This window comes from Pelobates fuscus, chromosome 1 (genome assembly GCF_036172605.1).
Source record: "Pelobates fuscus isolate aPelFus1 chromosome 1, aPelFus1.pri, whole genome shotgun sequence".
NCBI lineage: Eukaryota > Metazoa > Chordata > Amphibia > Anura > Pelobatidae > Pelobates > Pelobates fuscus.
In genome coordinates this window covers 460,930,740-460,952,920 of record NC_086317.1, presented here as the reverse complement: position 1 = coordinate 460,952,920, position 22,181 = coordinate 460,930,740, and the positions used below count along the sequence as shown (strand labels likewise).

General features: G+C 44.1%; 1 protein-coding gene across 1 annotated transcript in view; it reads left to right on the top strand.

Annotated features, from left to right (window-relative positions):
* The first annotated feature begins 3,986 nt into the window (after positions 1–3,986).
* Positions 3,987–22,181, top strand: part of LOC134572033 (putative N-acetylated-alpha-linked acidic dipeptidase) — a 90,854-nt gene continuing 72,659 nt past the window's right edge. The window contains exon 1 of the mRNA XM_063430820.1: positions 3,987–4,165. Coding sequence (XP_063286890.1) covers positions 4,042–4,165 — 124 coding nt within the window. The 5' untranslated portion in view covers positions 3,987–4,041. The remainder of the gene's footprint in view (positions 4,166–22,181) is intronic.

Here is a 22,181-nt window from a genome sequence, read left to right as displayed (position 1 = left end):
GAAGGAATAACCCAGCAGCAGGTTGTAGAGTTGGGTAAAACTATGGAGGAGGTACAGACATGGGTACAAGATAGATTACCTGTGAATATTTATCCCCCTGTTCATAGTTATCATCCAGGAGATCAAGTATGGATTAAAGAGTGGTACCGTTAGGGCCTAAGTGGAGGGGTCCTTATGTTGTTCTTTTGTCTACCCCTACAGCAATAAAGGTGGCTGAAGTGACTCCGTGGATTCATCACTCCAGGGTTAAACCAGCAGCAGTAGATTCTTGGCAAGCTACACCAGATCCAGAGAATCCTTGCAAGATCCGGTTAAAGCACACGACTCAGTCGGAGTGACGAGGAGATATTGCGATTACAAGTGTGTTTAAAGAGATCAGTAAGTGAGTGTTTTGACGGCCATAATAAAGCCTGACCACTTACCCACGTGTCATAGCCAGGGTGTCTCGAAGGGACCTCTGTGAAGGGAAGAGCAGAACTCCATTCCTTGCAGCCCTTACATCCTGGAAGCTGAGGTGCCATCGCACGGACGAAGACTGAGGATGAAGTCGTCGAAAGAAGTGTTTTTGATAATGTGTATTTTTGTGTTTTTAAATATTCAGGAAGGTAGAGGTACCGACACACCTAGCTGTGAGGTTTGCATTAAGACTACTATAACAGGTAATCATATTTCCCAGACCCTTATTTGGCATTCACAGTATGAGTGTAAAGGATATGTATCTAGGTGTAGATACTTAGGTATAGAGTATAGTGTATGCCATTTAGGAGAAGGCGAACCTAAGTGCTTCAATCCAGAGTATCAACCCCGTACAATTTGGTTGACCCTCCGGAATGGAGATCCACAGGGGACCCTAATAAATAAAACAGTATTAGAAACCGTACATTCTTCGGGTGTTCTGCTATTTGATGCATGTAAAGCGATATCAAGTGGTAGAAAACCGTGGAATGTATGTGGGGATCTTAAATGGGAGAGAACGTATGGGTCTAACGATAAGTATATTTGTCCCAGTAGTAAAAACAAGTATGTAAGTCCAAAATGCCCAGATAAGGATTATAATTATTGCCCATATTGGTCTTGTGTGGGGTGGGCAACTTGGGGACAGACAGTAGATAAGGATATGATTATTACTAAGTTGCCTACCAAACCGTATTGTAAGTCTATGGAGTGTAACCCAGTCCATATACTTATTAATAATCCTGAACATTTTTTGGATAGGTTTGGTAATTTATTTGGGTTCCAGATATATGGGACGGGTTTAGATCCTGGGACAATATTATTTATAGGGATAGAGACCGATACCGTAGCATCCCAAACTCATCAGGTTTTCCATTCTTTTTATGAAGAGATGAGTGTAGAAAATAAGATCCCCCATAATGCTAAAAACCTGTTTATAGATTTGGCTGAAAGTATTGCTGGTAGTCTTAATGTGACCAACTGCTATGTATGTGGAGGTACTAACATGGGAGACCAATGGCCCTGGGAAGCAAAGGAGGTAATGTCCGGTTCTGAGACAGTTGAACAAATAATATCTTCTCAAGCCGATTATCAAATGAGTGTTAGAGGTAAATCTGAGTGGCGATTAAAGACCTCCATCATAGGTTATGTTTGCATAGCAAGAAAAGGAATAATGTTTAACACATCTGTAGGAGAATTAACTTGTCTAGGGCAAAAAGCTTATGATGATACTACAAAGAATACAACCTGGTGATCGGCTTCAAATGTCTCAGAACCACCTAACCCGTTTGCAAGTTATGCCAATTTAAAGGACGTGTGGTTTGACCTATCTATCACATCTAGTTGGAAAGCACCAGCAAATTTGTACTGGATCTGTGGTAAGAAGGCCTTTTCGGAGTTACCACAGGACTGGGAAGGGGCATGTGTGTTAGGTATGCTCAAACCATCCTTCTTCTTGTTGCCTATTGAAACAGGAGAGACTTTGGGAGTTAAAGTATATGATGTGAATCATAGGAAGAAAAGGGGACCCCTGGAGATAGGTACCTGGGAAGATAATGAATGGCCTCCCCAGCGTATTATAGATTATTATGGGCCAGCTACATGGGCAGAAGATGGTACTTTCGGATATAGAACCCCAATATATATGCTCAACCGTATTATAAGGTTACAGGCAGAGGTTGAGATAATTACCAATGAGACATTGCAAGCGCTCAATCTCCTAGCGAAGCATAATACTAGGATGAGGACAGCCGTTTACCAAAATAGATTAGCTTTGGATTATCTATTGGCAGTAGAGGGAGGTGTATGTGGGAAGTTTAACCTAAGCAATTGCTGTCTTCAAATAGATGATGAAGGGCAAGCAATAGCTGAGCTTACTAGCCATATGGTTAAACTAGCGCATGTGCCTACTCAGGTATGGAAAGGGTATAATCCAAGCAGTTGGTTTGGTAATTGGTATGAGCAGTTTGGAGGACTTAAGGCATTGGTAGGTGGAGTCATGCTAATCTTAATGCTGTGTCTTCTCCTACCATGTCTTGTTCCTTTGGTAGTTAGGTCTGTGCAGGGCATTATAGAAAATATAGCAGAAAGAAAGGCTGCTGCACAGATAATGGCCATATATAGATATGAGGCTCTAGATGAGGGAGAACCAGTGCAGGAAGAGGAATGTTGAGGGATTCATGTCATTAGTCGCAAAGTCTGGTCTGGTTCATGGCAACCTGAGGTATATGCAAACTAAGGTAAAGTGATGCCTCCGTAATTGTGAAAATATCAGAGGCATCAAAGGGGGGAATGTGGTGGAATCTCGGTAAAAATAAATTTAGTAGGCCGAGATTACCACGTGGCATGTGTACGTGCATATACTGGTGTATCGGTCGGTTGGTTGCACGTGGCAAAGATACGATCAGTAGCGTACGGAGCATGTGCAAGAATATGAGATGTAGTATTCCCCTCCTCCATTGTGCTGGGCAAGCCATGCGGTCAAACCGGAAGTTAGTTCTTGTTCGATTGATTGGGTAAGAGAATGTGTGGGTGGAGCTTATTATGGGAGGAGTTACATGCATATATAAGGAGCCTACACTATTGTCCGGGGCTCAGATCTTGTTGTATTTTGGTGACATTAGTCCCTCTGAGTCCCGATCGGTGAACCGAATAAAGAATCTCTTCCTTCCTGAAGAAACCTGTGTCCATCTCTCTGTGCTTGGCTTCCGTCAGTTTCTCCTGTATCAGTATAAGAGGGGCTAGAATTGTTCAGTGCTTTATAGGTATGATCTGCGTGTGGTTGAGAAAGAGAACGGAAAGGTGGGGAGACTTCTTTCCTTAGCTGTTCAATTTTCGGTAAAGTAGTACGGTATATTGGACAATGTATAGATGAGGGGATTATAGACAAAAAGTCGAGGTTACGTATTGAGAAATTTTGTTTATTTAATAACCCTGTGTAACCTCATTAACCCGATGTGTAACCTCATTAATTGGCAAAAAAAAAAATTGTGTTTTTCTGTCCACACTGAATTTTGTTTCTATTAAATAATGTGTTGTCTAGGCATCCTGAAATGAAAAATACATTTAAATATTTAGAGGGCACACAAATGCTGGTGGCTGTAAACCGCTTGGTAGTTAAGTGGTTAATCTAAAATCATAGTACCCTGTGCAGGTAGGATTCCAGTTCTGTATAATTAAACAGAACAATGGTAAATATATAGATACGTAGCATGTTTTTATGTCCCATATTGATTTACAGGGCTCAAAAATTTCCATTTGTCACCAGCCATTGGCAAGTAAACATTTGTCCTGATGATTGGTATGCCATGAGCTTATCCACATTACACTCACACACTGAGATGGATACAAAGATTTTTATCTTAACATTCTTCTAGCAGTTCCACAGTTAATCAAGACACAGGACTCAGCAGAGAACTTTGACCTTTCCGGCCTGGCGTACATAAGAGAAAGGGAGGGATCACTGTTAATTAGCTTATTTTCTTTGGGCAGCATTTTTGAAGTCTCTAGTATGCAGGCATGCAGCGGGAATCCTCACACCCTGGTCAAGGCCTCCCTGTATAAACACATTTCACTGAAGAACAGAAAATGCTGAGACTTTTAAGCAGTGAGGAGCACGAATCGGCCAGAGGGGTAAAAGGTTTTAGTTCACTTACCGTCCTTGGATTCGTCCTGGGTGCATTTGGAGTCCTTCTCCTGGGATTCCTATTAGGTAAATTGGGTAAAATGTCATAAAGGGGGGAACTTTGTGAGGGTTAATTAACTAATTTGAGAATTTGGAAGAATCTAGCAGAACATTGCACATTTTAAGCTATAACTGTCAAGTTGGGGGAAAAAAAAAGTATCAAACCCCAACTAGTTGGCCTAAAACTCTTCTCAGTTCTCTGCAATTCTTGATTTACTGAATAATCCCTTAAAAAGGAAAGATAACACCGTCTTAGCATTGCACGTGTTTTTATTTATTTTGTTTATGAATGTGTTAATATAACTCCCAAGTGTCCCTATTTAGAAGGGACAGTCCCTATTTTGGTAACTATTTCCTCTTTCCTATTCTAATGCCCCTCTTTTCTAGGAGCTTCATATTGTTGGTATGTCCGAGCTTATAACAGAGCTCCACAGCAATAATACTTCCAGTAATATGGCTTTAACCCCTTAAGGACCAAACTTCTGGAATAAAAGGGAATCATGACATGTCACACATGTCATGTGTCCTTAGGGGTTAAACTACAATAAATGTGTTTAGAAATCAGTTTCTGTCAATAAGATACATTGTTCCTGTTCTAAATTACATTATAGTTGAATATATTGTTATTAGTAAGTCACCTAAAAGTTCACAGAACAGGCCACACCACTACTCACATCCCTAGAATAAAGTGTCCCTCTTTGTCCATTTATATTGCTAGTTATAGCTGTAAAAGATGATCACCTGGACTTTTAATTAGGTGAACGGAACTTTGATTTAACCATTTCAGTACCAGACTGTTATGATACATAGAGGTTTATTAATATCACTCTCACCGTAGTGTGTTGAAAACCAAACTGCTAAATTTAGGCAGCATTAGCAGATATAGAAGACAATTAGCTATGGTTAGGGCTTGGGCTTGGATATTGTAGCCTACATTTTGCTATTCACCTTTCAATTAACTCTAAATTGCATTTAGTAAATAAACAAGTTGCGAAGAATTGACGTGTTTATATAAAATAACAGTTAGGACAATAAAATGCAAGGTATCTATTGTTACTAATTGGCATGTGTTTACCCAGATAAGTTACAAGAAAGAGCTGTCATGGTCCTGGTACTCATGTGGACAGAGGGTGGTTGGGTGAACGTTTACCCCAGGAATGGCTTGTTAGTGTGTTACATGCGCAGCTTGCACAGACTCTGTCATTCTTGAGTTCCACAAAAGCTGTTTGCGAGGTCAAGTTTCAAGAAACAGCTGGCTCTGGGAGCCGATTCCCCCTTTCTTTATTCTCATTGTAGTGGTCTGTTGCTCGGATTTAAAGTTCAACTGTCTTTTAACACGAAGCTGAAGTATAGCTATTGATAGGGTCATTAAGGCAGTTTCGAGGGCCGACAGTTAACCCCTTAATGATTGAGGCTTCTCTGAGATTCAATATATTTGTTACTGAAGCATCTTTGGCAGCTTTCCTAATGTGTGCACCCCTATATCGTATGTATTGGTTTTGAAGGACAAAACAGAGGTTTCTTCAAAAATCCCATATGTATGCATATAACAAAATTGCATATTAGTAAAATATTGTTTTTATAAACGGAAAAAAATAAAGTTTTTTTTTTTCAACTAAAAATAACTCAAAGTCAATTTATTTTTTAGTCTTAAAGGATCACTATAGGGTCAGGAACACAAACATGTATTCCTGACCCTATAGTGTTAACACCATCATCTAGCACCCCTGGTCCACTCATGCCTCCATAAATATAGCAGCATCTTACTGTATTCAAGCCTGAAGCTGTAAATCTGCATGCTGTTAGACTCAGAAAAACAAGCAGTCTGCGGACATCATTAGAAGTGGTGGCCTGATCCAATCACAGTGCTTCCCCATAGGATTGGCTGAGACTGACAAAGAGGCAGATCAGGGGCAGAGCCAGCATGATTCAAACACAGCCCTGGCCAATCAGCATCTCCTCATAGAGATTAATTGAATCAATGAATCTCCATGAGGAAAGTTCAGTGTCTGCGTGCAGAGGGAGGAGAAACTGAATGTTTGGATGCATTTTAGGCAGCCATGACCCAGGAAGGATCTCTAACAGCCATCTGAGGATTGGCCAGTGAAGTTATCACTAGGCTGTAATGTAAACACTGCATTTTCTCTGAAAAGACAGTGTTTACAGACAAAACCCCTGAAGTTAATGATTCTGCTCACCAGAACAAATTCAATAAGCTGTAGTTGTTCTGATGACTATAGTGTCCCTTTAATTGCTATAATGTCTCATATGTCTAAGGTATTTAATCTTTTTGGAAGCTGAAAGATAATACTGCAAGCAGTGAATCATGATTTTAATGCTGAACCTTCTCAGCTGAGACTAATATGACCATCTGCTGAGACTATCCATTTAATAGCAGTCACATAACCTTCCAAAATTTCTAATCAAAAGGATATATTCGTAGAAAGCAGACCACCAGAGTATTGAAGTAATTTTGACACTTTTAATCATCTTCCATTCTATAACATTTCTCTGACAAATCTCCTAACTATAATTACATGTTTTGTGCTTTTCATGCACGTTTGTGAAAAAATTCACTAAACGTAAGAATTCGAAGTGACTTTCAAATCTTAAGCCGAAGAAGCCAAACAAGAAACCATAAATGTTTTTCAAATTCAGCTTTTTTCCTTTTGAAACTCCCTTTAAATTCACTTTGAATTCTCACTATAGTAAATAACCCTGTTTGTGTATCCGACTACTGTAAAAATCCCATATATGCATTTTGCGTCTGTCTTTGAGTACAGCATTACTTCATTTGTAGACCATGCCAGATTTTTGAGACGTAGGGTCAAATAACCGACTTGCCAGTTTTCAAATTCTACATTTTCACCAATTTATTTACTGGGCTCACATCCCTTTTGGGACAAAATAGAAGGCAAATATTGCAATTTACCTCCATGATGACATGACACTTGCAGGAGGTGTATATTATTTTATATATTGCATTTTGAGATCTTTCACTTGGTCACTCCATCACCAATTTCTGATTAATTAAGCTTTATCTTTCATTGTGAATTTCAGAATTTTCAGAGACCTTGTGGGTTCTACTAAGAACAGTTCCCCACTTGTATAGCTTCCATTATGACCACTGTCAACCTTTGACTCTTTTTATAGTCTTTTCCAACCCTAACCCTATTTAACCCTAACCCTAGCTAATTGTAACTGCAACCATCACTCACAATCAGTGGCGTACACACAGTCCATGGGGCCCCGGTGCGAAACTGATACGTGCCCCCCCCCCCCCCTTGCCTCCCTCCCCTCTCTCTCCCCTGATCCGTGCTCGCCCCCCCCCCCCGACACATACATACAGACACACTCACATACATACACACAGACAAACAAACACACATACATACAGAGAAACACACAAAAACACATCCAGACAGACAGACGTACATCTCCCCGACAGATGCATACAGATAGACAGACAGACACACACATACATACAGAGATACATACATGCAGACACACATACATACACGCACACATACAGATATACAGATACACAGACACACACACACACATACAGAGACACAGACACATACATATACACAATGTTTCCTGTGTCCTATCTTTTGTGACTTTCCCTGGGGTCCAGTGGGGGCCAAGCCTGATGGGAGTCAGATGGACCCCTTGAAAGAGGAGCACGGTGGTTTGCCGCGCGGGCCGGGGCCGCAAAACGTTGCAGCTTGTACCCGGTCGCAGGGGACCGATGAGCGGCCGGGCCCCCTGGAGTGACAGAGTGACCACTGCTCACAATGTTGAAATGTATGAGTCTTTAAAATCTTATTAAATCAATCTTTCACATCCCCTTATTGCTAGAATTACGGAATATAAAACATTAAGCTTTTACTTTTAACAGTAAAAAAAAAAACAACCAAAAGGAGATTAAAACTACCAAGAATACACAAAATGTGGTCATATATATATATATGTAGTAAATAAAGCCTTGTAATGAAGATACAATAAATGTAAATATTAAATTTGTAAAGGCAAAACTGCACATAGTGTAATAAACTATTACCCAATAAACAAATTTATTTTGCCGTTAGTGTGGTCAAGTGGCTTGTGGTATTTTCTGACAGCAACAAATTGTACTAACCACCTGTCAGTAACAACTACTTGCACTGTGAAGTTACCTCATTGACACCTCAATGAGAAATATGATAGTGGTTCAGGGAACCGAGCGAGCGCATCATCTATTAAATTATTTTAAAAAAATGTACTCAACATTGGCTACAGTGAACGTCTGTCGGTAACCTGGACTGTCTGCATTATTCACCCTGAACACAGTGACTCTTGATCTAAGATTAAACGGCATTTAACGTTCTTAGACAATATGCATTCTTTGAAACCTTTGACTCTACTTACAAATCAAACTTGGAAAAATAAATATTTAATGCCTCTTTAAAATGCACCAAAACACACTCTCGTAGAATGATGGTAAGAATATTTTATTTTCAAGGACTTTTACCTTGTGACTTGTGTGCTAAGAGACATAGCAAGATTGCTACTTAGCATGAATTCTATTTAGTTGTGGGAACAGATGTGACCTTTGGCAGGTTGTTTGTTTTCTTTGACATTAAATGCAGTCAATGATTTGCAAGCTTTTTAAAGGCCCAAGTCATTAATTTATTAAAAGTGGAAATGGTGTAAGATAGACCACAAAGCCAGCAATCCATGCTGAAATCAAATAAAAACCAGACGTGCACATTTTTGTAAATCTGAAAAAAACAAATATCTTATAAAGATACACAAGCAGGGCTGGATTTTCTCAGGAGACTCATATTGAACCCCAACATGATTAAGAGATGAATCTGTCAGGATCCTATCTTGACAACTAAGTTTATGTTTCATTTCTTCTGTTTTACTTTACTACAATACCAGCTCTCCACCACTAGTGGTCTCCCTAACCACAAACTCTGAACTTACCTTGATACATACTCACCTACCTGGACTAATTACTTTCCTACAATAGGCTACTCCCTCCTGACAACAGGGCCTTTACATTGAAGTTGTTGGCTTACCTGAAAGACTTCAGATCCTGGCTCCTGTAATAATACCGATGGACCTCTTTATTACCCTCCTATTAGAAACCTGATCTACATTATCTTCCTTCTGTTACCAACCAGCTCCAAACCAACCTGAAGTAATTAATGGTATATGTGTGAGAAGACATAGGAAAACATACACACTCCCCCCTTTGCACATACAGTCAAGATAAAAAGAAAGTCCCCCCCCCTTAAAACTGCCACAGCTTTGGATTTCAAAGAGGTGGTCACATTTGCTGGTGATTAATTAATCCAATGCATTTGATTAGCAGCACCTGTCTGCTACTTAGCCACTTCAATTCTATGGATGCAGTAAGGGTGTACTTAGTTTTTCACACATGGCTTCTCCATTCTGACGTTTTCTTTTTGTTAAGTAAATTAAGACACACTGTAATGTGTTATATTGTTTTTTACCTGAGGTTGTATGTACCTAATTTTATGACCTGCTAAGAAACAGGTGATAGTTATGTCCTGATATGTAAAACCATAGACTTCAAAAAGGGTGTACTATCTTTTTCCCATGACTGTATACGCACAGTATCCATTTTCCCTGTCAAATACCAGTACATACTGTTAGCTTGACATAAGGTCTTTCCTGCCAGCCGCCAGCCAATCTAGAATTTGCTTCCTGATATTAAGAACATGTCCTCACGATGCAGGGAGCTCACCGTGTTTCATTGCTGCCTTTCATTAACCCACAGAGAATATAGGAAAATGCTTCTACATCTAATAATATTATTTATGCATATGACACTGAAGGAATCTATCCTCACAAGAATTGACATCTTGTTGCACAAACGGGCAGGAACACTTGGCAATCATGATATTATTGGTGTCAGCATGTTAATCCAGCAATGTAGCAGCAATTAAAAGTCTCCCACCTCTTGTGGCTTCATATGGTACTTATCAAGAGATGCCATAATGCGGCCCCTGGATACACCGATGTATTGGAAATGCCAATGAATAGACATCAGAGATATGAACATGCCCTGGACTGACCTGTAATTTCTATTATTTTTTTTATTATTATTATTATTTTAAAGATTCAGAAGACATCATAGTCCAGTTCAGACAAGGCAAAGCCAGGGCAAACATTGCAAAGGAAGAGTTGAAATATAAACATTGTTTTGTTTTTCCTCTTCTCCATATACTCTATACATGATCCAACAGTGCTCTATATCAGCGTTTCCCAAACAAGTTCTCAAGACCCACCAACAGTTCAGGTTTTGTCAGTATCTTCTTTGGAAAAAAAAAAGAGAAATTCATAAATCCTGGATTTTATAACAAGACACAGAGGCTCATATTGCATATCCCTTTCTTTACTGTCCACCAATAGCAGCAAAAAATACAAAACAGTAAGAAAAAATGGTAAACATAGAGCTACACCCATATCAAGTCCCAGTATAATAGTCAGCACCTCCCATAATATTTCCTCTTTCTTTGCTGCTCCACAGTCAGTTAATTATCATCTTTTTGTCTCTGGAGATTTAGTCATTGTGATTTGTGTATTTCCAATTGTATGTTTAATATTTTTGGTTAATCATGGGTTTTATTTTGTAGAACTGTTATGGTACCTGTTTATAAATCGATTAGTTGTTCTGTTCTCAGGGTCCCAGACCAGTAAATGGGTTTTCCTTCTGTTAACCTCTTTGGGGGTGCTAGCCCATACCTTTTTTTATTTTTGCCTCCTTATTCTGTGGGTGGACCTGTCCTTTTGGGGTGTTTTTCCGCTATCTGTTTTTCTTTGCCTGCTGTCCCGGGCCCTGGACCTGTTTCGCGCCCTCTTTGCGGTATTTCGCGCCTCAGTTTGACTCTGTTCGTGTCGATTTGGGGTCAGGCGGTCAGACATTTGTATGCATACGTCTGCCAGTCTATTTTTCCCACTGTGTTCAGTTCGCGAACGTGTCTTTCGCAGGTTGGTTTGTGGCCCGAACGTTTGGTAGTTTGCTATGCCGTTTCGTGTTTTGTCTGCATAGATGCTTTCAGCACGTGAACACGCCTTGGTTCGGGAGACAAATTCAGCTGTTTGGGAGTTTTTTCCTTGCGAATTTGCATTTTTTTCACAGTGATCTCACAGATTTTCTCAGTTCTTCCCCTTCTGGTTTCTCCTGTGCCTGCCCCTTCCTTCCTCGTGTCTCTGGCTGCTGGTCTGGGCCCTGGTGAGCTCCCCTCTGCGCTAATTTGGGTGACTAACCCTCACTGACTGCTCTTTTATCCTCCTTACAGCATTATATTAACCCCTATATTCATTCCCCTGATATTAATGTGTGGGTCCAACTATATTTTGCTACATGCCTAAGCCTAAGGTGCCTGCATGCCCCCTTTCCCCGGGGTCTTGGTGCCCCTGTATCATTGGGTGATGCCACATCTATGGCTGGTTTCCCCTAGCTGTGGCATGGGACCTCGACCCCAGCAAGGTGGAGGCACAGTCCTTGGTGCTCCCGAAGTCTATGACGACACCATAATGGGCTCCATGTCCTCGTCCTTATCCCAAACTATTTCCCAGGCACTTCTGGCTCACACTTCAGGCATGGGATCTACAGAGTCCGCGACTCCTAGTCCGCATCCTGAGTGTCACGGCTTCCTTGCTGGGAGTCCAATATGCAGAGATATGCTCACCCTTGCAGTTAAACACAGGCCAAGGTGGTCAAGGAAGAACTCACCTGGCCTGTGAGTCTGGGTTGGGTACTCTTCTGCATCACGGAACATGGAAACATCCAACAGCACCTTTGACATTTTTCTGGCTGTGTTGCCGGAATAACAGGGTACAGCTGAATAGTACCTACTTGAAGAGGCTTAGGCCGAGTTGGGCGAATAGGGCAGTGGGAGATAAAGTGCCCTCCTTCTCCACAATAGAAACAGAGACAACACGCCCTCCTTCGGTCTCTTTCTCCAGATGGCAGTCTTGTTCTAGTGTGGACGAAGTCAATCTCCATAGGTTCCTCCATGTCCACTGGAGTTTCGCAGCTAGCTTGAGGATAGACAGGGTAACAAGATGGTTCACTTACGGTGGGTTCACGCTGCGACATAAGGGGGACTTGGTAGGAGTCTTTTTCTTTAGGTAACCACGATCTGCGGTTAGACGGAGCAGGTTTGGGAGTAGCTTTCCTGGAGGTAAAGCTCTGAGAGTCCATTGCGGTCATGAATGACTCCCAGCTGTCCAAGACAGTGCTTTTCTCCTGTAGCTTCCGGTATGCCCACTCCTTGATCCATCCGAAAAGTAAGTTGATGGCCGAACGGACCTTGACAAAGTCGCTGTTGTAGGTTTTAGGCTTAAGAGCAAAAAGAAGTTCACAATCCAGTCTGAATGCTGTGTAGGAGGAACGAGAACCATCAAATCTGTTAGGCATCACAACAAACGGCTCTGGAACTGGGCGTACTGTGCCTTTAAGAGATAAAACTTCTTGCTGCAGTTCCAGAACAGTCCGGGTCAGGCTGGACACTTGCTGAGCAAGGGAGGTGAGCATTTTTCTTATCTCTGTGGACTCCATAATGGTCAGTTCATTCTGTCACAGCTTACCTTGCTGGGAGTCCAATATGCAGAGATATGCTCACCCTTGCAGTTAAACACAGGCCAAGGTGGTCAAGGAAGAACTCACCTGGCCTGTGAGTCTGTGCACGGGGGCTGTGCAGGTTAATGCTCGAAGTCGCAGTACAGAAAAGGAATATCCAGGAGAATAGTCGTGGGTAAGCCAGTGGTCAGAGGATGCCAGAAATCAGGAGATACGAGTAGCGAGCCGAGGTCAGGGGATGCCAGAGGTCAGGGTACAAACGAATAGCAATCCAAGGTCAGGAGAACACTGGAACATGGAATAGCAATACTCTAACCAGAGTCAATGAACTGACACTGCCCTTAGGGAGAGGCAGTGTCTTATACCTGGCTAATTGGTGATCAGCCGCAGGTGTGCTAGGATGGTTGAAGCAGCCACAGAATAATGTCCAGCCCCCAGTGCTGGGAATAAGGCAAGATAGACTTCTGGCTATCTCTTGAGCTGATATGGTGGCTCAGAGGTGAGAGAGCAGGTCCAGGACTGCAGAGCACTTAGGTTCAAATCCCTCTTCGGGCACTAAAGGGGCGACCCCGTCTGGCAGTCTGGAGGTCACGGTGAGAACCTTGACACTGAGTTGGATCCCCCTGGGACCACTCCTAAAAAGGCTAATAAAAAATCTAGGCATGTTTCACCATCCGCCTCCAAAAACATTTATGATTGGCATACCTTAGGGCGCCCCTGATAGCGTGTGCAGATCACGCAAAAGAGCCGTTCCGCGTCAGGCAGAGCGGGAGCAGCGATGGAAATGTGTGAGAGAATGAGAGTGACAGAGTGACTCTGACTCAGAAATCAGGTCTAGCGAGGAGAATGGATTGGAGTCCAATAGTGACTCAGAGAATGATGCTGGGAATTTGGGTCCAGATCCCTTTACCTCCGCCACAGCTGAGATGACAAGAGGCAACCCTGGGGCTGCTTCTCCTGCTACTGCGGGGATTGCCCTCAAACAATCCTGATCCCCCAGATCGGTCATATTGAAAAAGGCCGGTTACAACTGACGAAACGCGTTGATGAAACTGGCGGGATTGCTTTTCTGAATTTGCGAAAACCAATGCAGTAGGACTGAATAGCCGATACTCCTGCAACAAGATCGGTCCGGGTGCACAGGACTGACCGACGGAGCAGCATACTATCTTCTATCGGCGAGTACACCGCATTGTACCAATGCTTGTATTGTGAAACTTATAAATAAGCTTTCACCATATTTTCTTGTAAGAGTTTTTATGTAGGGGGGTTTTTATGCTTGGGGAAATAAATTTGTTACTGTTTTACGCTATGTTAGAATCCTTTTCTTAAAGGTTGGATACAAGTAGCCCAGCAGACAAAAAGACACACAGTCAAAGAGGACCCTTTTTTTTCCCCTTTATCAACGTAAAACCTCACACAGCGTGGAAATATCTTTTAACTCAGACTGTTTTTTCTGGATATACCTCTACTCTGACACTTACAGCTTGGACATTGAATAAGTACTATTTATCATCAGACTATAGAGTATTTCAATCTCTGTCCCCATATCTGTAAATTAGGAGTTGGTTTGCTAAGCGCTGATACTATTGTTTTGTGTATTCTATCAAAGTTGGGCTGGAACCCACATAAGGGCCTTGATCCGGCACTCCGATCATGCCAAGAAAAGCACCTTGATATTTTTGGCCCCCTGGCCAAGCTTTTTGATCTGGCAGAGGACGCCAGGGCCAATAACAGGCAGGTCAACCCGAAGGAACTCTGCGGTTGGGTGCAAATAGACATTTGCATTGCTGGCAGTGTCAATGCTTCGCTCATGTCAGGATCGGGTCAGGGATCCAACACGCAGAGTACAAAGAGTAGCAGATACGTATACCGGACCTTAGAATGGCCGGACTTAACGTAATACTACGTATAGAATGGTCAGGGACAAGCCGAGGTCGAGGGAACGAGAAGACAGGTAAGCGAGAGACAAGCCGGGTCAAGGATAACAGAAAGACAGGTAAGTAATAACAAAGCCGGGTCAGAACCAAAAGACAAGAGAATACAAGAGCACTGTGTGACTAGGCTGACTAGAACCACGACAGGGCAATGAGTGAATGGGAGAAACAACGTTAAATACCCTGGATCAGTGAGTAGACCCGCCTCCGACGAGTCCTGACTGGCTTCCAGTCAATTGAGTGACAGGTCGGTCCGGACTGACGTCATGACGTCGAGCACTGTGCGTGACGTTATAAAAGGGGACGGATCCCTCGCGGCCGGCGTGTGAGTGACTAGGAGAGCCGCGAGGGATGGGAGAAGCAGCCCTGCCGGAAGGACAAACTACTAAGTCTCTACCTCTTTCGGAGGTAGAGACCTCAGGTACCCTGACAGTACCCCCCCTCTCAGATACGCCCACCGGGCGGAAGGAACCAGGGCGAGATGGAAAGCGGGAGTGAAACGCCCTGCGAAGGCGAGGAGCATGAACATCCTCTTGTGGTACCCAACTCCTCTCCTCAGGACCATAACCCTTCCAGTCAACCAAATATTGTACTCTCCCCCGGGAGATACGAGATTCAATAATGGAGTTAACCTCATACTCCTCCTGACCCTCCACCTGAACAGAGCGAGGAGGGGCGATCGTGGAGGAGAATCTGTTACAGACTAGAGGTTTCAGCAATGAAACGTGAAAGGAGTTCGGGATGCGTAAAGCAGCTGGGAGAGCTAGACGATACGCCACTGGGTTAATTCGAGTCAAGATCCTGTAGGGACCAATATAACGGGGGGCGAATTTCATGGAAGGAACTTTAAGCCGAATATTCCTAGTACTTAACCAAACTCTATCGCGTGGAACAAAATTCGGAGCCGCCCTTCTACGTTTATCAGCGTGTTTCTTAACCAACATAGAATTGTGTAGAAGAATTTGTCGAGTCTGATCCCACAACTTCCTCAAATTAGCAACATGGACATCAACCGACGGTACTCCTTGGGAAGGCGAAACCGAGGGAAGAATAGATGGATGAAAGCCATAGTTCATGAAGAAGGGGCTTGAATGAGTAGAGTCACAAACGAGATTGTTGTGCGCAAACTCCGCCCAAGGAATCAAACCGACCCAATCGTCCTGGTGTTCGGAAACAAAACAACGTAAATATTGCTCAATCTTTTGGTTGGTACGTTCGGCAGCTCCGTTAGAATGAGGATGATAGGCGGAAGAAAAATTCAATTTGATGCCTAATTGAGAACAGAATGATCTCCAGAAACGTGAAACAAATTGGGAGCCTCTATCAGAGGTGATTTCAGAAGGTATCCCATGCAGGCGAAAAATTTCTTTAGCAAATATCTCCGCCAATTCAGGAGAAGTCGGAAGTTTAGGTAAAGGTACGAAATGTGCCATCTTGGTAAACCTATCAACCACCGTGAGGATAACAGTGTGCCTTTTCGAAACAGGCAAATCCACAATAAAGTCCATCGCCACACAGGACCAAGGTTTCTCTGGAACTTCCAGAGGCTGTAGAAGGCCACAAGGAAGCGAATGCGGTAGTTTAGTCTTAGTACAGACCTCACAGGCTCCGATAAAATCCTTAATATCCCTCCGTAACGAAGGCCACCAGAAATCCTTAGAGATCAAGGAATATGTTTTGCGGACGCCTGGATGGCCAGCCACCTTACTCTCGTGAAGGCACTGTAAGAGCTCCAGTTGGAGTTCAGGAGGAACGAAATGTCTAGACGCAGGAGTCAGTCTAGGTGCCAGATGCTGCAAGCTCCTGATCTGATCAAGCAGCGGAGAGTGGATTTTGAGAGTAGTGTTAGCGATAATGTTACACTTGGGTACTATAGAGCAGTGTTCCCCAACCCCCGGGCCGCGGACCGGTACCGGTCCGTGGATCAAACGGTACCGGGCCGCCCAGGGGTGTGGGGTGTGCGAGCCTGCCGGCTAATGCAGGGCTGGCATTGCCCAAGTGCCAGCCCTGCAATGTGCCTGCGGACCGGAGGGGAGATCAGAGATCTCCCTCCCCGGTCTGCAGGCACTGTGCTGACAGCCGGCAGGGGAGTGAGAGAGGACCCGGGAGCTCTTACCTGCAGCTCCTCCGGGTCCTCCTCTCGCGAGATTTGGAGCGTTGCCGCGGTAACCACGGCAACGCTCCAAATCTCGCGAGAGTGAACTCTAGCCCTGTAACTGGGCTAGAGTTCACCTCACCACCACCGGACCACCAGGGAATCCCCACCGGACCACCAGGGACTAAGAAATGTCCCCCCTCCTCCCAGTAAAGGTAAGAAGGGAGGGGGGACATGAATATCTTAATTTTAATTAAATAAATTTTTAAAAAGCCTCCTTACCCCCCATACACACACTGCCCCATAAACACACTACACACACTGCCCCCACACACACACTACACACATTGCCCCATAAACACACTACACACACTGCCCCACAAACACTGCCCCATACACACTACAAACACTGCCCCATGCACACACTACACACTGCCCCATACACACACTACACACATTGCCCCACAAACACTGCCCCCATGCACACACTGCCCCACAAACACTGCCCCCATGCACACACTGCCCCACAAACACTGCCCCCATGCACACACTGCCCCACAAACACTGCCCCATACACACACTACACACACTGCCCCACAAACACTGTCCCCATACACACACTGCCCCACACACACACTACACACATTGCCCCATACACACACTACAAACACTGCCCCATACACAGACTGCACACACTGCCCCACAAACACTGCCCCATAAACACACTACACACATTGCCCCATACACACACTGCCCCATACACACACTGCCCCATACACACACTGCCCCATACACACACTACCCCATACACACACTGCCCCATACACACACTACCCCATACACACACTACCCCATACACACACTACACACACTGCCCCATACACACACTACACACACTGCCCCACAAACACTGCCCCCATACACACACTGCCCCACAAACATTGCCCCCATACACACACTGCACACACTGCCCCACAAACATTTCCCCCATACACACACAACACACACTGCCCCACAAACACTGCCCCCCACACACACACTGCAACTCTCACACACACTGCCACCCTCACATACACACTGCACCGCTCACACACACATACACACAATTTTGAGTCTATGTCTTTATGTGACTGTGTTTGTGATTTTCTGACTATGTATGTGTCTGCGTGTTTTTTTTTTAATATATGTGACTGTTTGGGTTTTTTTTGTCTTATTAAATCAAAACAAGCGGGCCACGGAAAAATTATCAAACGTTTACCGGTCCGCGGCGATAAAAAGGTTGGGGAGCACTGCTATAGAGGACAAAACCGGCTCAGATATGGCAGAAGGTTCATATTGGCGAGACAAGGCATCAGCTTTAGAATTCTTAGAACCAGGCCTATATGTGAGTATGTAGTTGAAGTGAGTGAGGAATATAGACCAACGAGCCTGTCTCGATGATAATCGTTTAGCCTCCCCAATATAGGATAAGTTTTTATGATCTGTCAAAATAGTAACAGGATGCAAAGTCCCCTCCAATAAATGTCTCCACTCCTTTAAGGCCATGATAACCGCTAGGAGTTCCCTGTCACCAATGTCATATCTGCTCTCAGTACCTGATAATTTTTTGGAAAAGTACCCACATGGATGTAATGGTTTATCCACACCCAACCTTTGGGACAGAACGGCACCTATACCTGTCTCAGAAGCGTCAACTTTGAGTAGGAAAGGCAGTGTAGTATCGGGGTGAACTAAAATTGGTGCGGAAGCAAAAAGCTCCTTGAGTGTCTTAAAAGCCAGAAGTGCTTCAGTAGACCAATTCTTAGTATCAGCCCCTTGTCTGGTCATATTGGTGATGGGAGCAATGATAGAGGAGTATCCCTTAACGAAACGTCTGTAGTAATTAGAGAAACCAATAAATCTCTGAATAGCCTTGAGACCCTTAGGTAAAGGCCAATCTAATATGGATTGGAGCTTCTCCGGATCCATTTCAAACCCCTCTCCAGAAATCACGTAACCAAGAAAGGTAGTTTGGGATTGGTCAAAGCTGCATTTCTCTAATTTGCAGTACAAGCCATGCTGAAGAAGTTTGTGTAAAACCCTTCTGACCTGTCCGTGGTGAGTCTCAATATCCCTGGAATGTATAAGTATATCATCGAGGTATACAATAACACAGTCATGTTGAAACTCCCTAAGAACTTCATTAATTAGATCCTGAAATACCGCCGGGGCATTACAGAGACCAAAAGGCATTACAGTATACTCATAGTGCCCATATCGAGTATTGAACGCAGTCTTCCACTCGTGTCCGTGGTGAATTCTCACCAAGTTATAAGCACCTCTAAGGTCTAACTTAGTGAAAATCTTAGAACCCTATAATCGATCAAAAAGCTCGGTGATCAAGGGAATCGGATAGGCATTTCTAATGGTTATCTTGTTCAGGCCTCGGTAGTCAATGCAGGGTCTTAAAGAACCATCCTTCTTTTTAACAAAAAAAAAATCCAGCCCCAGCAGGAGAGGAGGATCTCCTAATGAACCATTTGTCTATGTTTTTAACGAATATACTCCTCTAAGACTAAGTTCTCATTCGTAGACAAAGGGTATACATGACCCCTGGGAGGCATAGTACCAGAAAGTAAATTAATTTTGCAATCAAAAGGCCTATGTGGTGGTAAGGTATCAGCCTTTCCTTTGTCAAATACCGCCTTTAAATCTAGATACAAGGACGGTATCTGTATTTTAGTAGAGTCGGTAGAGTTATTAAGTGTGTTAACACTACAGAGAGGTGACACTTTCTTTAAACAACTCTCTCGACAATCCTGACCCCACGAAACTATTTCCCCTGATTTCCAATCTATAACGGGGTTATGTCTCTTAAGCCAGGAGTATCCCAGGACTATGGGAACAGAAGGAGATGAAATGAGTAGTAGAGATATCTCCTCCTTGTGTAGAATACCAGTAGTTAAGTTAAGAGGTGTGGTTTCCCGGAAAATCACAGGCTCAACTAAAGGTCTACCATCAATGGCTTCAACAGCCAAGGGTGTCTTCCTTAACTGGGATGGGATAGCGTGTTTGGTGAGAAAAACTTGATCGATAAAGCTCTCAGCAGCTCCGGAGTCTATCAATGCCATAGTCTCTAAGGTACCCCTCTCCCAAGTTAAAGAGACAGGTAATAGGAGTCTATGTTCTTTGTAGTTATGAGTAGAGGACAAAATCGAAACACCCAAGGTCTGTCCTCTAGAGAAACTTAGGTGCGAGCGTTTCCCGGACGACTGGGACAGTTCAAACGTAAATGACCTCTGACTCCACAATACATACACAGTCCCTCCCTTCTCCTGTACTGTCTCTCTTCCTCTGACAGGCGAGTAAGGCCTAACTGCATAGGTTCTGAAAACTGTGGAGTTTTGGTTTCAGGACTTTGAAATGATGGCGCTAGTCTAAAGGAAGATCTACCAGTTCTATCTCGAGTGTTCTGCCTCTCCCTTAGACGTTCGTCAATGCGAGAGATAAAGGAAATTAAGTCCTCCAAGTTCTCGGGAAGCTCTCTTGTCGCTACCTCGTCAAGTATTACATCGGATAATCCATTTAAAAATACGTCTATATAGGCCTGTTCATTCCACTTCACCTCTGCCGCCAAAGACCTGAACTCTAGTGCGTAATCCACAAGTGTTCGGTTGTCTTGTCTAAGGCGCAACAGTAATCTAGCTGCATTGACCTTCCTGCCAGGGGGGTCAAAAGTTCTTTTAAAAGCAGCTACAAAGGCATTATAGTTATAGACTAATGGATTATCATTCTCCCACAACGGATTAGCCCATCTCAGAGCCTTCTCAATGAGTAAGGTGATAATAAATCCCACTTTTGCCCTATCAGTAGGGTAGGAACAGGGCTGTAGCTCGAAATGGATACTGATCTGGTTCAAAAAGCCACGACACCGCTCAGGAGAACCAGCATAACGTACAGGTGGGGTAACTCGGGAAGAAGCACCTACAGTAGCTACCTCTAGCCCTGTACCCACAGGAGGAACAGACGTATTACGCATCTCCTCAGGTGGATTAATAGGACGTGATAGCAGCGCCTGTAGTGCTAGTGCCATCTGATCCATCCTATGCTCCATGGCGTCAAACCTAGGATCAGGAGAACCAAGCTGACAATTTGTACCTGCAGGATCCATGGCCCTGTCGTAATGTCAGGATCGGGTCAGGGATCCAACACGCAGAGTACAAAGAGTAGCAGATACGTATACCGGACCTTAGAATGGCCGGACTTAACGTAATACTACGTATAGAATGGTCAGGGACAAGCCGAGGTCGAGGGAACGAGAAGACAGGTAAGCGAGAGACAAGCCGGGTCAAGGATAACAGAAAGACAGGTAAGTAATAACAAAGCCGGGTCAGAACCAAAAGACAAGAGAATACAAGAGCACTGTGTGACTAGGCTGACTAGAACCACGACAGGGCAATGAGTGAATGGGAGAAACAACGTTAAATACCCTGGATCAGTGAGTAGACCCGCCTCCGACGAGTCCTGACTGGCTTCCAGTCAATTGAGTGACAGGTCGGTCCGGACTGACGTCATGACGTCGAGCACTGTGCGTGACGTTATAAAAGGGGACGGATCCCTCGCGGCCGGCGTGTGATTGACTAGGAGAGCCGCGAGGGATGGGAGAAGCAGCCCTGCCGGAAGGACAAACTACTAAGTCTCTACCTCTTTCGGAGGTAGAGACCTCAGGTACCCTGACAGCTCACTATGGAGTGACGAAAGGTCATCCTATTCAAAATAGAGCTGAAGCAGGCTGTCCTCGCCCTCACAGAGGATGGCAAGGATGCCCAGGGCCTCCTCTTCGGTGACTCCTTTATTAAGGACCTTGGCTGTTATTATGGGGCATTTACTGCCCTAGATAAAGCCCAATCCTCCATGAGGAAGATGTTCCAGGGGCCTTCTGCCCAGCCCCAGCTACTCTTATTCCCATGGTCAGGGGAGAGGCTCCTTCAACCAGTGTTCCAGCTATCAGGAAACAAAGACCCGATCCCCCTTCTTCCCATGCCACAGACGTCCATGGCTGTCAGGGGGATTCAGAGGGAATTCCGGGAACAGACGACCATACGGTAAGCTTACCTCTACCTCATGTTTCTTCTCCTGTTTGTATAGGGGGGAGACTCCATGGTCCTGGACATGGTGAAATGTTTTCACATAGCGTTAGTGGGGTCACATGCCCTCCCCTCGATCAATTTGTTTTTCCCTTCGGGATCACAGGTTGATCGACAGGGAATTGTTGGCCCTTAAGGCCAAGGAGGCTATAGAGTTGGCTCCACCCAACTCGTCAGGGGTCATCGGCAATATCTTCTCTGGTGGAGAAGAAAGGGGGCCAGATGCACCCGGTAATCAACTAACGTCCGCTCAATGCCAGAGTACGTTACTGACACTTCAAGA